Below are 12,500 nucleotides of genomic sequence, written 5' to 3'. Positions count from 1 at the left end.
GGCCGTGTCTGCGGGAATGTGTCCTGGTTGCTGCACTAGCGCCTCCTCTGGTTGGTCGGGGCGCCTGCTCAGGGGGGAGGGGGAACTGGGGGGAATAGTGTGATCCTCCCACGCACTACGTCCCCCTGGTGAAACTCCTCACTGTCAGGTGTCTGTGAATGTTCTCCTTCATCCAGGTCATGGTTAACCAAAGGAGGTGAATCAAGTGCAGCTGGACTTGGTATATATCCATGAAGACGTGTCGCCTCTCGTCCAAGAGGCTTCCTCAGTTCCTGCCTTTCTGACTAGACCAAGCTAGTCTGACTGGCTGCTGATGAGACTCAGCCTTTATCCTCTTTGGAGTCATTATCAGAGCTAATGATGTCCATGGCTCTTTGTGATCCGATGTTTAGCAACCATCCCTCAACAGAGGAGGAGGTCTGCGACACCACCTATCTCCCACTTACAATGCCGTCCTTTCATCTCTACCCAGGAGACTCAAGAAGCCTGGCCTCCAAGAACAACAGTCGCTCACTAACGGCTCCGACTCGTGACCACTGAATGAAGCACTAACGAAGTCGAAACTAACACCCCCAACGACCGTCGCTGCTTAACATCGGATCACAAAGAGCCATGCACATCAATAGATCTGATAACGACTCCAAAGAGGATAAATATCTGAGTCTCATCAGCAGCCAGTCAGACTAGCTTGGTCTAGTCAGAAAGGCAGGAACTGAGGAAGCCTCTTGGATGAGAGGCGAAACGTCTTGACGGATGTATACCAAGTCCAGTTGCCCTCGATTCACCTCCTTTGGATCCTCACTGTCAGGTGAAAAGAAGTGGCTGGTGACTCCACATGTATGGGAGGAGGCATGTGGTAGTCTGCAGCCCCCCCCGGATCAGTGGAGGGGGCGGAGCAGAGACCAGGACGGCTCAGGAAAGTGGGGTAGTTGGCCGCATACAATTTGGGAGAAAAGTGGAGAAAAGGGGGAGAGCCCCGTCCATGGTACCTGCTTTGCCAGCCCAGTGAAGAAGGCTCTGGTGATGTTGAGGAGGTTGACGGAGCCCTCCACCTTGCAGTACATGTCCTGTATGCCCACCAGCTTGCAGAGCGTGATGACGGCACGGTGGCAGTGGAGCCCGTAACCTGCAGGGGGAGGAGGAGGAGCACGGGGACGGGTTCGCAGAGGGAGACAGGACAGGAAGAGACGGAGGAGGGAGAGACATCAAGCAAAATAAAGAAAAAGAGGAAGTGAGGGAACGATTACGTTAAAAGGTCTGGTGTCACTCACACACACACACACACACAGGGTCTATGTGAGGGGTTCATAATGATTTTAATTCATTAATCCAACAGTTCAACTTCAGCCTGCTGACTTGATGCTTCCTGTACACACACACACACAAATAAATACTGAAAACTGCCCCAGAATACTGACAAACATAAACACTAGATGAACATAAACATAAACATAAACAGTGTAGATGAATGTAAACATCAACACAAACACTGTAGATGGAACATAAACACAAAAATCAACATAAACAGTGCGGGTGAATGTAAACACTAACATAAAGAGTGCTGGTGAATGTAAACATCAACATAAAGAGTGTAGGTGAATGTAAACATCAACATAAAGAGTGTGGGTGAATGTAAACACCAACATAAAGAGTGTAGGTGAATGTAAACATCAACATAAAGAGTGTGGGTGAACGTAAACACCAACATAAAGAGTGCGGGTGAATGTAAACATCAACATAAAGAGTGCGGGTGAATGTAAACACCAACATAAAGAGTGTAGGTGAATGTAAACACCAACATAAAGAGTGCGGGTGAATGTAAACATCAACATAAAGAGTGCGGGTGAATGTAAACATCAACATAAAGAGTGTGGGTGAATGTAAACACCAACATAAAGAGTGTAGGTGAATGTAAACATCAACATAAAGAGTGCGGGTGAATGTAAACATCAACATAAAGAGTGCGGGTGAATGTAAACACCAACATAAAGAGTGTAGGTGAATGTAAACACCAACATAAAGAGTGCGGGTGAATGTAAACATCAACATAAAGAGTGCGGGTGAATGTAAACATCAACATAAAGAGTGTAGGTGAATGTAAACATCAACATAAAGCGTGTAGGTGAATGTAAACATCAACATAAAGAGTGCGGGTGAATGTAAACATCAACATAAAGAGTGTGGGTGAATGTAAACATCAACATAAAGAGTGCTGGTGAATGTAAACATCAACATAAAGAGTGTGGGTGAATATAAACATCAACATAAAGAGTGTGGGTGAATGTAAACATCAACATAAAGAGTGCTGGTGAATGTAAACATCAACATAAAGAGTGTGGGTGAATGTGAACATCAACATAGAGAGTGCGGGTGAATGTAAACATCAACATAAAGAGTGCGGGTGGGACTCACCTTCATTTTTTTTCTGCATGCGGAGCGTCGTTCTCTTGAATTTTGATTCAACGTTGTGAAAAACTGTTGGAAGACACACAACAACTAGTATGAGAGAGAGAGAGACAGAGGGAGGGAGAGAGAGAGACAGAGGGAGGGGGAGAGAGAGACAGAGGGAGGGAGAGAGAGACAGAGGGAGGGGGAGAGACAGACAGAGGGAGGGAGAGAGAGAGACAGATGGAGGGGGAGAGAGAGACAGAGGGAGGGAGGGGGAGAGAGAGACAGAGGGAGGGGGAGAGACAGACAGAGGGAGGGAGAGAGAGAGACAGATGGAGGGAGAGAGAGAGACAGAGGGAGGGAGAGAGAGAGACAGAGGGAGGGAGAGGGACACAGAGGCAGCGGGAGGGAGAGAGAGACAGAAGGAGGGGGAGAGAGGCAGAGGGAGGGGGAGAGAGGCAGAGGGAGGGAGAGGGACACAGAGGCAGCGGGAGGGAGAGAGAGGCAGAAGGAGGGGGAGAGAGACCGAAGGAGGGGGAGAGAGACAGAGGGAGGGAGAGACAGAGAGGGGGAGACAGACAGAGGGAGGGAGGGAGAGAGAGAGACCGAAGGAGGGGGAGAGAGACAGAGGGAGGGAGAGACAGAGAGGGGGAGACAGACAGAGGGAGGGAGGGAGAGAAAGAGACCAAGGGAGGGGGAGAGAGACAGAGGGAGGGAGAGACAGAGAGGGGGAGAGAGACAGAAGGAGGGGGAGAGACACAGAGGGAGGGAGAGACAGAGAGGGGGAGAGAGACAGAGGGAGGGAGGGAGGGAGAGAGACTGAAGGAGGGGGAGAGAGACAGAGGGAGGGAGAGACGGGGGGAGGACTTGATGGACACATCCTGTCATGAAAAGCAAATTTTCTATGGAACAAATGTCAAATGGACACACACACACACACACACACACACACAGACACACACACGCACACACACACACACACAGACACACAGAGAGACACACACACACACACACACACACACAGACAGACACACACACACCACAAAGAGAAGAGAACATGTGCAGAGGCTGCAGGAGGTCTCATCTGACGTGCTCAGTGTGTGTGTGAATGTGTGTATGTGTGTGTGTATGTGTGTGTGTGTGTGTGTGTGTGTGTGTGTGTGTGTGTCTGACTCAACACACTGAGAAAGTTAAGAGAAAGACGATTATGTCCCCCCCCCCCCACACACACAGACAGACACACACCCCGTCTGTCTTCTTCCTGGTCTGTGGCCAGAACAGGAAGAAGACTTCTCCTCAGGCTGAGGCTGATGACTCAGGCACTTTCATCTCCCTGTCTCTATGTCTCTATGTCTTTATGTCTCTATGTCTCTATGTCTTTATGTCTATATGTCTCTATGTCTCTCTGTCTCTATGTCTTTATGTCTCCCTGTCTCTATGTCTTTATGTCTTTATGTCTCTATGTCTTTATGTCTCTATGTCTTTATGTCTTTATGTCTCTATGTCTTTATGTCTATATGTCTCTATGTCTCTCTGTCTCTATGTCTTTATGTCTCCCTGTCTCTATGTCTTTATGTCTCTATGTCTTTATGTCTCCATGTCTTTATGTCTTTATGTCTCTATGTCTTTATGTCTCTATGTCTTTATGTCTTTATGTCTCTATGTCTTTATGTCTCTATGTCTCTCTGTCTCTATGTCTTTGTCTCCCTGTCTCTATGTCTTTATGTCTCTCTGTCTCTATGTCTTTATGTCTCCCTGTCTCTATGTCTTTGTCTTTATGTCTTTATGTCTCTATGTCTTTATGTCTGTCTCTATGCCTTTAAGTCTCTGTCTCTATGTCTTTATGTCTTTATGTCTCTATGTCTTTATGTCTTTATGTCTCTATGTCTCTATGTCTCTATGTCTTTATGTCTGTCTCTATGTCTCTATGTCTTTATGTCTGTCTCTATGTCTCTATGTCTTTATGTCTGTCTCTATGTCTCTATGCCTTTATGTCTCTATGTCTTTATGTCTCTATGTCTTTATGTCTCTATGTCTCTGAGTCTCTATGTCTTTATGTCTCTATGTCTTTATGTCTGTCTCTATGTCTTTATGTCTTTTATGTCTGTCTCTATGTCTCTATGTCTTTATGTCTGTCTCTATGTCTTCATGTCTCTATGTCTTTATGTCTCTATGTCTTTATGTCTCTATGTCTTTATGTCTGTCTCTATATCTCTATGTCTTTATGTCTGTCTCTATGTCTCTATGCCTTTAAGTCTCTGTCTCTATGTCTTTATGTCTCTATGTCTTTATGTCTGTCTTTATGTCTTCACGTCTCTGTCTTTATGTCTGTCTCTATGTCTTTATGTCTGTCTCTATGTCTCTATGTCTTTATGTCTGTCTCTATGTCTCTATGCCTTTAAGTCTCTGTCTCTATGTCTTTATGTCTCTATGTCTTTATGTCTTTATGCATCTGCAGCAGCCAAGTGGAGAAAGGTACACATCTTCCATTTCTAAAATCTCATTGCTTCTCGATGCGTAGGTTTGATTACTTCATGAACGTGTCATCCCTCCTAGTGCAGATCAATGGTGATGATGTCAGCAAAATAAGTAGCAAAGTGGGGAGTGGAGAGAGAGGAGGGAAAACAGGAGGACGGCAGACGTCAGGAGAGATGAAGAGGACAAGCGAAAGAGAAAGTCAGCGAAGGAGAGGGCAGGAATGTGAAAAGGGGAGACAACAGAAGAAGAGGGAGAGGGACAGGAGAGAGGTGGGCAATGAGGAGAGACAGAGAGGAAGAGGTAGAGAAATGAAGACGGCACAAAGGAGGAGGAAATAAAGAGAATGAGCGGTAGGAGTAGGAAGATGGCGGCACGGACTCGTGTTTGCGGCGGCCTCACACAGTGTTGACTTTGTCCCCGTCTGCGTCTAAGTTTGAGTCATCGTGTTAAGTTTTTATTGTGATCGTCGATTTCGCTTGGCTGAGAGAGCTGGTGCTGGATCAGCTGGGGGAGCTGGCGCTGGATCGGCTGGGAGAGCTGGCGCTGGATCGGCTGGTGCTGGATCGGCTGGGAGAGCTGGCGCTGGATCGGCTGGGGGAGCTGGTGCTGGATCGGCTGGGGGAGCTGGCGCTGGATCGGCTGGGGGAGCTGGTGCTGGATCAGCTGAGAGAGCTGGTGCTGGATCGGCTGGGGGAGCTGGTGCTGGATCAGCTGAGAGAGCTGGCGCTGGATCGGCTGGGGGAGCTGGCGCTGGATCGGCTGGGAGAGCTGGTGCTGGATCAGCTGAGAGAGCTGGCGCTGGATCGGCTGGGAGAGCTGGTGCTGGATCAGCTGAGAGAGCTGGTGCTGGATCGGCTGGGAGAGCTGGTGCTGGATCGGCTGAGAGAGCTGGTGCTGGATCGGCTGAGGGAGCCTGGTCTGCTGCGTCCGATAGGCCCAGGGACCACGGCGCTGCCTGGAGCTGCGCCTGTGGGGGAAACACCGAGGGCGGTCTGACGGGACGCGGAGGCGGGGCAGGCTAAGCTAGCTGCTAGCCCATGCAGACCGGCGGTTCCGACGGTCCTCCTGGCTGGCGTCCGTGCTCTGGACGGTGGAGTTCCTGCACTGTGTTGCACTGGGTGGACTGTGTTGTCGGCTGTTTTTGTCGTTGCTTTGTTCTCTGTTTTTGGTGGTGTTGTTTTTGGATATGTGTTTTTGTGTTGCACTGCTGTGGGAAGCGGAATTTCGTTTCTTTTGTGTACGTATATCCAAAGGAGTTGAATCAAGTGCAACTGGACTTGGTATATATCCGTGAAGACGTTTCGCCTCTCATCCAAGGGGCATCCTCAGTTCGTGCCTTTCTGACTAGACCAAGCTAGTCTGACTAGACCAAGCTAGCCTGACTGGACCAAGCTAGTCTGACTGGACCAAGCTAGCCTGACTGGACCAAGCTAGCCTGACTGGACCAAGCTAGTCTGACTAGACCAAGCTAGTCTGACTAGACCAAGCTAGTCTGACTGGACCAAGCTAGTCTGACTGGCTGCTGATGAGACTCAGAATTTATCCTCTAGGAGTCGTTGTCAGAGCTATAGATATGCGTGGCTCTTTTGTGTACCGATGTTTGGCCGCGCCCGTCATTATCGGAGCTATTGATATGCGTGGCTCTCCTCTGCTCCGATGTCCAGCCGATTTGCATTTGTTTAGCAGCGACAGTGGTTGGGGGTGTTAGTTTGGACTTCATTGTTCAGGGGTCATGAGAGTGGTTGGAGCCATTAGTGAGCGACTGTTGTTCTTGGAGGCTAGGCTTCTTGAGTCTCCTGGGTAGAGATGAAAGGACGGCATTGTAAGTGGGAGATAGGTGGTGTCGCAGACCTCCTCCTCTGTTGAGGGATGGTTTTTCCAGTTTCGCATAGATGGCTTCCTTCACCCCTCTTTCAAACCATCTATCTTCTCTGTCCAAAATGTGTACGTTGCTGTCCTGGAAGGAGTGTGGAGGAGGAGGAAGGAGGAAGCCTCTTGGATGAGAGGCGAAACGTCTTCATGGATATATACCAAGTCCAGTTGCACTTGATTCAACTCCTTTGGATGACCATGACCTGGATGAAGGAGAACATTCACAGACATTTGTAGTACACAATATGAAAGGACAAATAACACACACACACACACACACACACACACGGAAACACACAAAAACAAGGAAGCAGACTGGGGGACTCACTGGTGTGGTTGTTGTATCGTTCGATGTAGAACAGGTAGTGCATGGCTCGGTTCTTCGCCTGTGGAGGTCACGTGACAAGTTAAACGGTAAGAAAACAGACAGGAAACAGACAGGAAACAGAAAAAAAGACACATTCAAAGTCACTACCATTCCATGTATGTGGGCTGGAAGAGGGCTGGAAACCATTTAACAAGCTCATCAGCATGTCACAGTTGGTAACTCGTGTGTTTCAGATTAAAGATTAAAAACGATAAGTGGCTGTTTTTCTCTCAAGGTTTGTGTCCATTCATTAACAATATAATCGACGAAAAACACAAACAGGAAATGCAGTTTTGGACCCAAGAAGGTGTGAATATTTGTTCATATTTGGCGCAACCGCAGTGCTACAGGCTAGTTATCAGTTCTGCAGCCCCGCCACAGCCCCCATGATAAATGGCTAGATGGCAACTTTATTGATCCCGGGGAGGAAATTGTTTTGCACTGCAGGGATCAATAAAGTTGCTCCCTGTAAATGACTAATCTCAGTTAAGAATGTCCTCAAGGGTTTTACGGCTTTACACATCAGTTAGTAAACACCGCCATGTCGGAAATATCCCCCCCCCAAAATCAGCAGCATTCACAGAAAAATCCAACAAGAGAAAACAAAAATGTCACCAACCAGCTCTCTCACAGGAAGCTGAGTCAGTTCATCTGGGCACAACATTCACTGACAGAAATGTTTCATCATCATCTAAGTGACCTCTTCAGTCTCACCTGACTGCAGGTACCCCACCCTTTTTAACAATACAGTGACTGCAGGTACCCCACCCTTATAAACAATACAGTGACTGCAGGTGTCCCCACCTTTATAAACAATACAGTGACTGCAGGTACCCCACCTTTATAAACAATACAGTGACTGCAGGTACCCCACCCTTATAAACAATACAGTGACTGCAGGTACCCCACCCTTTTTAACAATACAGTGACTGCAGGTACCCCACCCTTATAAACAATACAGTGACTGCAGGTACCCCACCTTTATAAACAATACAGTGACTGCAGGTACCCCACCTTTATAAACAATACAGTGACTGCAGGTACCCCACCCTTATAAACAATACAGTGACTGCAGGTGTCCCCACCCTTATAAACAATACAGTGACTGCAGGTACCCCACCCTTATAAACAATACAGTGACTGCAGGTGTCCCCACCTTTATAAACAATACAGTGACTGCAGGTGTCCCCACCCTTATAAACAATACAGTGGCATAACGACCCAAACCAACGACCAGTTGCATATGCAAATATGGTGTGACCATTAACTAGAGTTAATGGCCATGTGTACTATTCACAGAGGGTTGGGGAATAGTTGCAATCACACACCAGGCCAACGGCCGACTGTTGGCTAATGTCGGGCCGTTGGTGAGCATCTGTGACCCTAGTTTTTGCGGTGTGTCCCGCACCGTTGGCGCTAGTCGGACCCCTGTCGGGAGTTTTTCGGCTGATTCAGCATGTTGAATCAGTGGGGAGAGAGATCACTGTGATTGGCTGTTCAGCTTTGCGAACCAGTGCAGAATGTACATGCTAGTTGGCCACTGGCTGTAGTCTCTGCGGTGTGTTCAAGTGCTGCTTTTTGGCCCAGACGGCGGTTTGGTGGTAGAAGGAGGATTTGACCATTTGGCGGATATGTGGCTCAAGGGAGAGGGTGGGATCAAGAATCACACCAAGGTTGCGTGCCTGGGGGGAAGGGGAGACAGTAGTGCCATCGATGGTGAGTGCAAGGTTGTTGATTTGGCTGAGAGTGGACTTGGAGCCAATGAAGAGGAGTTCAGTTTTGTCACTGTTGAGTTTGAGGTTTTGCTGCATCCAGACTTTAACTGCAGACAGACAGGAGTCGATGTAAGAGAGGGGTGGATTGTGAGGGGATTTGGTGCTAAGGTATAGCTGGGTGTCATCAGCATAACAGGGGAAGTTCAAGTTGAAATGGTGGAGAATCTGACCAAGAGGGAGGATGTAGATGGTGAAAAGGAGTGGGCCGAGTACAGAACCTTGGGGAACACCTTGTGTGATTGTGGATAGAACAGAGGAGTGGTTGTGAAGTGAGATGAAGTGTGACCTGTTGGAGAGGTAGGACTGGAGCCAGCTGAGTACGGTGCCTTCAATACCGACATCTTTCAATCTGGTGAGCAGGATGTTGTGACTCACAGTATCGAAGGCTGAACTCACGTCGAGGAGGATGAGGATGTTAAGGGCTCCAGTACCAGCAGAGGTGAAGAGGTCATTAAGTACTTTAAGGAGCACAGTTTCAGTGCTGTGGAGTGGGCAAAAACCAGACGGGAGGGGTTCGAGTAAGGTTGTTGGAGTGTAGGTAGGTTTGGAGTTGTGTGGCGACAATGTGTTCCAGGGTTTTAGAGAAGAAGGGGAGATTGGAAATTGTTCGGTAGTGGTTTAGGCAGGATGGATCAAGACCAGGTTTCTTGGGAATTGGGGTGACAGCTGCAGTTTTGTAGGCAGAGGGGACAATTCCATGGGACAGTGAGGAATTGAAAAGGTTGGTGAGGTAGGGGCATAGGGCAGGGAGGCATTACTTCAGTAGGGGGGTGGGGAGGGGATCAAGGGAGCAGGTTGTGGATTTTGATGAGCTGATGAGTTCAGAGATAATGGTAGAGGCAACTGGAACAAACCGGGAGAGGCGGCGATCAGGGGGAGGAGTAGGGAGGTCAAGAGGAATGGGGGGAAGAGGGGCCGGAGTAGGTGCTGCTGAGTCAGATGCAGGGGACAGTGATTTGTTGATAGCGGCAATTTTGTCATGCAAAAAATTGGAGAAATGAGTTTCATTGTTCAGCAGTAGAGTTGGAGAGGGCATCGGCACGGGGCTTGAGGAGGTTGTTTACAGTGGAGAAGAGGGTGAGGGGGTTACGGTTGGAATCATTAATGATGGTGGAGGAATGATTGGAGCAGCACCCGGTCTAGCACACCAATCCAGTCGGTGCAACTGAGGGGCTGAATCTACAAATGTTTGTGCAGCTTGTCAGTCGGGGCGGCTGTGGTTCACTGAGCAGCTCGCCACCGTGCCTCTTGTTGTGTTTAGGACTGCTAGAGATCTGTTTTTTCTGAGTTTAGAACAGGGTACTAGACATTACCTGGGGACTGGGCCAGGTAATGTAATACCTCACACACTGAGCTTTTCTTTGTTAAGCCTCCCACACACCGTGAGATTTCTACAATCCTATAACTTTATTACAAGCCACACAGTGTGATACGGCTCTAATAAACTCGGTATGACATCGAGTGTGATGTCTGTAGACTGTATGATGATAACTACTGAATCACAGGCTACGACGCGAGTCCATAAAAACCTCATCAGCGTGCGTGCCACATCAGCGTGTCACCAGTCTACGCCGCTGGTAGAGCAGCATGACGCCAGGCAGGAATTGAGTCCTTTCAACAGTCACCGCAACTCGTTTTGTTGAATCCAGGGCATTTGGGTCACAGAGGCTAACAGTCTGTTTGTTTGTGCTGAGCGCCAGCAAAGATTCTGCGTCGCGCTGATCAGTGCGTCATGTCGTGCTGTATTTCTATTGGTTAGTATTTTTGGTAAGGATTTTTTGGTCTGAACCAGGGCGGCACGGTGGTGCAGTGGTTAGTGTGGTCGCCTCACAGCAAGAGGGTTCTGGGTTCGAGTGCTGGGATACTCCAACCTTGGGGGTCGTCCCGGGTCGTCCTCTGTGTGGAGTTTGCATGTTCTCCCCGTGTCTGTGTGGGTTTCCTCCGGGTGCTCCGGTTTCCTCCCACAGTCCAAAGACATGTAGGTCAGGTGACTCAAAGACATGTAGGTCAGGTGAATTGGCTGTACTAAATTTCCCCTCGGTGTGCAGGTGTGTGTGTGAGCCCTGTGATGGCCTAGCAGCCTGTCCAGGGTGTCTCCCCGCCTGCCGCCCAAAGACTGCTGGGATAGACTCCAGCATCACCGCGACCCTGAGAGCAGGATAAGCCGTTTGGATAATGGATGGATGGATAACTACAATGGTGCAAGGTATGACGTGTTGCCCAACAGTGTCTTCTATAACAAGCTACTTGACTCCTTGCGTGATGTAGCACTGCACTACCATATTGTTTGCGTTATTAATACCTTACTTATGATGGTAATGTCAGGAATGATCAGTTAGCCCCCATGCCGAAACGCAAACCCACTTAGTTGCTGCACAAAGTTGTTTTAGATATAAATGTTAGTGTTCACCTACCTTCCTCAGCGCAGTGGTTCTGTCTGGAGCCTTACCCAACGCAAACCCTACAACAATCAAAACAGAGAGGTCTGTAGTTGTATTTCAGTTATTTGTGATTCCTTGGACAGTGAAGGGTGCTCGACAGAGTGAACCGCCATGTTGCTGAATGTTGGTTCTGGTTCTGCCTTCAAACTGGACCTCACCTGCCGCTCCATTACCGTTCCCCACGGCAACCAGGCAGCTGATGGACCTCTTCCTGCCCTCCTTGGCTGTCATGTTGAATACACTCTTCACCTGGTGTACAATGAAACAACAAACAGCAGCAAACATTATCGTTACGCCACCTGTTGGCTTGAATGTCAGCTGCAATACGGCCACAGTAAACAATTAAATCAGTGTTGGTGTCTGTGAGCTTGCGATAGTGTCATGTTGTTATTTTTTATTTCAACCTACACACACACAGACACACACACACACACACACACCACACACACACTCTCCACAATCCCTGCATGCATGGAAATGTGCACGGGCACACACAAAAACCCACAGATATACTGCCCACTTCTTTACTGTCTGACCACAAAGGCTTATTTTTTACATGACATACTGCACTAAAGGCAGCAGGGGGCAGTATTGACACACCAAAAGGAGGCGAAGGGAGACGCGGGTAAACTAAAGGAGAGAGGAGCAGGGTAAAAGAGGAGGGAGGAAGAAAAGAGGAGGAGGCAAGGGAACACAAAAAGAAACAAGAAGGATGAGGAGAACAGAGCTCGGGAGAGGTGAGATGACGGAAGAGGAGATGAGCAATAAGAGGTAGATAGGAAATAGACGAGAGTAAAGGAGAAAGGAGAAGACGAGGGGAGAGAAGCGGAGATTTGGTGGGGTAGTGAGGGGCATGGAGATGAAAAGACCTACGGAGAGGACCAGGAGGGGAGGAAAGGCGGAGAAGAGGAGGAGAGAGAGGAGGGAAAGAGAGGATGTGGGGTAGCGTGACACAGCAGAAAGAGAAACATCTGACGGCTGCTGTCTGGACGACTTCTCACACTGTCCGTCCGTCCGTCCTCGTAGTTGTGGACGTAACTTGATATGTACAAGTTGAAACTTGTCACCCGTGTGCTGGGAGGTGCAGGTGAAAGTATGTGGACAGTTTGTGCATGTTGTTGACATTTATCCATGGTAAATCTTGCAGGCATCGCCAAAAATATGCCATTGTCAACAGCC

At 48.6% G+C, this 12,500-nt stretch overlaps 1 protein-coding gene across 1 annotated transcript in view; it reads right to left on the bottom strand.

The window, feature by feature from the left end:
* Positions 1-12,500, bottom strand: part of mrps5 (mitochondrial ribosomal protein S5) — an 87,689-nt gene that overhangs the window by 4,765 nt on the left and 70,424 nt on the right. The window contains exons 7-11 of the mRNA XM_056292030.1: positions 11,480-11,570; positions 11,295-11,341; positions 7,067-7,124; positions 2,413-2,475; positions 990-1,126 (exon numbers count right to left, since the gene is read on the bottom strand). Coding sequence (XP_056148005.1) covers positions 990-1,126; positions 2,413-2,475; positions 7,067-7,124; positions 11,295-11,341; positions 11,480-11,570 — 396 coding nt within the window. The remainder of the gene's footprint in view (positions 1-989; positions 1,127-2,412; positions 2,476-7,066; positions 7,125-11,294; positions 11,342-11,479; positions 11,571-12,500) is intronic.

Source organism: Lampris incognitus, chromosome 13 (assembly GCF_029633865.1).
Source record: "Lampris incognitus isolate fLamInc1 chromosome 13, fLamInc1.hap2, whole genome shotgun sequence".
Lineage (NCBI taxonomy): Eukaryota > Metazoa > Chordata > Actinopteri > Lampriformes > Lampridae > Lampris > Lampris incognitus.
This window is presented reverse-complemented; position numbering and strand designations above follow the sequence as displayed.